This window comes from Rhizophagus irregularis, chromosome 20 (genome assembly GCF_026210795.1).
Source record: "Rhizophagus irregularis chromosome 20, complete sequence".
Taxonomy (NCBI): domain Eukaryota; kingdom Fungi; phylum Glomeromycota; class Glomeromycetes; order Glomerales; family Glomeraceae; genus Rhizophagus; species Rhizophagus irregularis.
In genome coordinates this window covers 1,784,600-1,789,824 of record NC_089448.1, presented here as the reverse complement: position 1 = coordinate 1,789,824, position 5,225 = coordinate 1,784,600, and the positions used below count along the sequence as shown (strand labels likewise).

At 37.6% G+C, this 5,225-nt stretch overlaps 1 protein-coding gene across 1 annotated transcript; it reads left to right on the top strand.

The window, feature by feature from the left end:
- Positions 1-580: 580 nt before the first annotated feature.
- On the top strand, positions 581-1,478 carry OCT59_013001 (uncharacterized protein; the record flags this gene model as incomplete). Its single annotated transcript, XM_066140536.1, has 2 exons — positions 581-1,058; positions 1,219-1,478. The coding sequence occupies 2 exons, from the start codon at positions 581-583 to the stop codon at positions 1,476-1,478; spliced, it is 738 nt and encodes a 245-aa protein (XP_066001414.1).
- Positions 1,479-5,225: the final 3,747 nt, after the last annotated feature.

Sequence of the window (5,225 nt, the reverse complement as noted above, 5' to 3'; positions counted from 1 at the left end):
AAGTTAATTGTTAATAATATATCAATAATATCAATATAATTTGTTTAAAATACTTAAATTAGAATAAAATCATCAACTGCGTCGATGTAATACTAAATTTATTAAAATCATCAATCTACACTTAAATTATAAATATAAATCATTCGATTAATAATATTGATAATAAAATAGACTATTCGATCGATCAGTATGATGGCGAAAGTTTCTTAAAGTTTAATTTTTTAAACAACTTCATTTTTTCTCACCAACCTTTTTCTTTTTAGAGTTTAATCTTTTTAGAGTTTAATTGTCGATATAATACTTAAATTATATTAAATTTATTAAAATCATCAACTATCACTTAAATTATAAATATTACATGATGTCGATTTGCGTTCAAATCGTTCGATTAATAATATTAATAATAAAATAGACTATTCGATCAGTATGATGGCGAAAGTTTCTTAAAGTTTAATTTTTTAAATAAAACTTCATTTTTTCTCACCAACCTTTTCTTTTTAGAGTTTTAACGTCTAATACTCTTCGCAACCAAAAAAAAAATAAAAAAATAATGAGCCAAAATTCGCAACCAAAAAAAATAATGATCCAAAATAGAAAAAATAAAAATACTGAAAAAGGTTTGGCTAGTGATAATCAAAATAAAATGATTACTAACATCAATAAAAGTTCGTCCAATATCCAACAAGCTGTTGAAGGGACTGCCACGCCAATTCATGAGCGAGCTCAAACTACTAACATCAATAAAAGTTTGTTCAATATCCAACAAGCTGTTGAAGGGACTGCCACGCCAATTCATGAGCGAGCTCAAACTACTAACATCAATAAAAATTCATCCAATACTCAACAACTATCTGCTGCGCCAAGTCATGAACGAGCTCAAAGTGTAAAAGAGAGATATAAAAATCTTTGGCTTCCGGATTCGTCCAATACTCAACCACCATCTGCTGCGCCAAGTTATGAACGAGTTCAAAGTGTAAAAGAGAGATATAAAAATCTTTGGCTTCCAGTCAGATATCAAACTAATGAACCTACCCGCGATGATGATGATGCATCAACAGGTCTGTATCGTGTATATATCGTCAGTTAGATTTAGTATTTTTTTTTTGTTGATTTTACATTTTTATAAAGAGAATCGGAGGTTATCTCAAGAAGTATCCGATTTGCGTGCGAAGTGTTTACAGTTAGAATGACGAAATAATGAATTAACCAAACATACAGCTATCGTTGCCACTGAAATAGCTCACTTACGAGAAGATAACAAATTTCTTGCTGGTGTTAACGCAGAATTCGGTTCTGAAAATGACGACTTGAAAGAAGAGGTTAACAGTCATCGGGCTGGATGTAAGAGGTGCAAGCACCACCCACCTCCGGGTCTACGACCTGTCGCAGTACCTATATGGCCCCTACGGGGCTCAGGAATCCCCATATATCCGCCACAATCTGGGACAACATCTGGAACAAATATATATACCAAATAACTAGAAAACAATAGAAAAGGAAGCAATAACGGATATAATGAGAGGGTTGTCCTGGATGTGGCAGATGTGGCAGATGTTTCAGAAAAATTATGAGAGGACATCCCCCCAGAAAAAGTTTTATTTTTACCCCCAGATCCGCCACATCCGGAACATCTGGAACAAGTCAGGATTCCGTCTAATAATCTGTTGGAAGCAGTGAGACAGCAAACCAGGTAAGTTAGCAGGTAAGCCCCTAGAAGGTCTATAAAGCCAGTAAGGCCAACCCCGTCCCGCCCCCGTCAGAAAAAATAAGTAATTGAACAATGGGTATATCAAGACGATTCAGATGATAAAGAATACTTTTAGAAGGCAGTATTAATCTGACTTCCTCTTTTTTGCCTCTTTAAGACATTTATCAATACACTGCTTGCAAGTGTCATCAGCATCTAAAATTTTCTGTCTGAGTTTTTTGCATTGCCGATTGTAAGCCGTCTGCTGTCTCTTAGCAGCGGTTTCTTTCTTTTTCTCCTTAGTCTTCTTCTTGATCACCCAGTCTACTCCAGTAAAAGTATTCTTATGCATACCACAAATTGTGCAATCACCATGCAGCCGGTAACGCCCATTTGTAGTCATATCTTGTATTTCACTAGCTGTCTCAGTTTCCTTCTTGCACTTTAGGCAGTAAAAACGTGTCATCTTAAGATTTGAAGTCTAAAACCATTCCTTTAATTTGTCGTAATAATTCACACTTAGAGAATTACTATAAGTACTACAATCTCTCTGGAGTATCAGCATGAATTCTAAAAGGTGAAGAGCACTACAACCTATACAAAAAGCCCCTAAAGGAAAAGTCAACAGAACGCCCAAAGGTAATTGTATGGAAACCAAATGCAACACATCAGGCAGATCTTGCAGAGATGCCAGTTGACCCCAAAGGATTCCACTATTTTCTCGTAGTGGTGGAAGTTGCAGGAAAGAGAGTTGATGCAGAACCCCTAAAGGATAAGACTGCAAATAGAGTTCTAAACGGGTTTGTCAAAATCTACAGAAGAAATCGTATCAAGCCTCCAATACACTGACTGGAGACAGACTCCGGATCAGAATTCACTAACGACCAGGTACGTGATTTTTTCCTGAACAGCCTAGGGTAATGATGAGGTTTGGAGAGCCAGGAAGGCATAAACAGCAATCTTATGCTGAAAGAGCTATCTAAGCCATTCAAAAACCCCTTCTTAAACGAATGGTAGCACAGGAGTTGAAAACCGGGGTGACATCTGTGGAATGGTCAGAAGATTTCCATAATATAGTGAGTAAAGTAAATGAACTCTGGCAGAGAAATCCCCCAGACATTCCGACAGGGTCACCCAAAGTGTCAAAAAAGACAGACCTCCTCTCTGAAGGAACACGTGTCAGAGTCAAGTTAGATGAACCTATTTCTGTACTTGGTAACAAACTTCACAGAAAATTCCGTACAGAAGACATAAGATGGAACTCAAACATTCGTGTAATCAAAAAAATGATACTCTCACCCGAACAGCCTCCTACATATCTCCTTAATGGACCACATGGTCGATTAGGTGTATCCAGATGTGCATATACCCGAAAGGAATTGCAAGTAGTTCCTATTAATGAAAAGCCTCCACCTGACTCTGTGATAAGAGGACAACCTGAAAGATTTGTTCCTGAGCAGATACTTCGGCATCGCATTAGAAAAGGTCAAGACCAGTATTTGGTTAAGTGGGAGCACTATCCAGACACTGAGGCTACTTGGGAACCTGCTGACCGGTTGAAGGAGGATGTCCCTGACTTAATTCGCAAATTTTGGGAATAAAAAAAAATAGAAGAATTAAAGGGTCTTATTTTTTATCCCTCGATTAGCATCAGGAACTATCGGGATAAAAACATTCTTCCCATCACAGGTAAGGACTATATGTTCATGTGATTCATGGACATCATAATTGTAACGTTTCAGACACATTCGGCTTAACCCAATTTCCCTATGCTTGTAATTACTTAAGACTGCAAGATCCTCAGTGATAGCATAATCAGGGGTAAGTTTGATTGACACTCCCTTTACCATGCCGAATGTCCTACCTGTTCCTGGAGTACCAGATATGTTGTATGTAATACTCTTGTCGATATCCAACCCTAATTCCTCAGCAGCTTCTCTCTGAATAAACGACACATTAGCACAAGTGTCTGCTAAACACTGAATTGCTATCCCATTAACCTCCCCATCCAGTGTTAAAAGATCTTTAGTATTCTCCAAACGAGCTATATCAATATCCATAGGATCGTCTTTCCTGATATCCTCTTCTTGTTCCTCCTTAGCTAAGTCATCTGAAATCTCTGTGACTTTTCTAGCAGACATCATTTCCTCCTGAAGAATCTCACGGAGTAATTTCCTAAAGTCTGCAGACCTTAACAGGCTTAATAAGTCATTCTTAGTAACAGCTTTTGCAGGTGTAGACTTACTACCAGTAACTTTCACAGGAATCTTAACAGGGGTTGCTTTGCCATTCAATGGCACACTAGAAGAGCTAACTGCTGTCTTATTTGGGGACGACTTAAGAAGTTTTGAAATACTCGAACTACTTTTTTTTTTGACCCAACACGAACTATATAGACATCACCATCTTTTTCTCTCAATTCTACTTTTTCACCAAAACTCACAGTATCAATGTCCATAGCATCATCGTTAAGATCAAGGTTTCTCATTGCTCGGGCCAAATCCAGATCATCACGTTTATCTTTAGCCTTCTGAAGTTGTTTTGTAAGTATTTTAGACATCCCACGTTTATATCCCATAATAAGATCAATAGCATTTTGATGATCATCCAAAGTCCACTCAGGAGTATCAGGATCATCACCAACATCAGGTTCTACATAACCATCATCTCAATCAGGATCCTGATGATCCTGAATAACATGTCTCTGTGGTTTTGGTCAAACAGGTTTAATCTGCTGTCTATAGACTGGTGGATTATGAACTGGCCGAGCCTGTAATTGTTTAAATTGCACCTGAAAATTCTTGGTAAGTTCCTCAACTTGAGCCTTAAGTAACTCTTGTAATTGTTCTTGAGTAACCCCAGATGACTTTGATGTCAGTACGACAGGTTCCTGTTTTCCTAATGGAGGTTGAGTTACATCACTGTAATCTGCTTGAAGTCATCGATTTCTATCTTGTAACCCCAAGCGCATTTCAGCCCTTCTCTGTTCTAAATTTCTCAGATGTTTAACCAAGTCATCAGGATTAAGATTACTAAACCTTTCTGCTTCAAAAATATTATCAGCCGAAAGACCTCTAAAGAACTGGTCGATAATAAGATCATCAGTTAGTTTTAGTAATTTTCCAGCCCTCTTTACAGTTCTATAAAATGCATCAACTGGCTCATTTTCCTGATAAAGACTGTTAAAACGGATACGTTTCTTTTCATCTAAAATAGTTGGAAATTGTGTTCTAAGCCAATAAAGCGCCTGGTTAGGTTTAATACCTGGAAAAACTATAGAACGATTATTATTAGCAGCAACACCAGCATCTGCAGTAGCTGGAGCAGCTCTATCTGTCGGACGAGCACCAGCTCTTCCCCAAGCTTTATCTCTACCTATTAAATCATGGGTAGGAATAAATGCTGCTCTAATAGTTACTAATGCATTAGCTGCATCTGTAGCATGAACATGTGCTTCAGACCCATTTACATAGGTACCTGCATTTGGTCCTCCTGCACCTTCTGGTATTACTAATGCTACAAAAGCAGCTAAATTAGC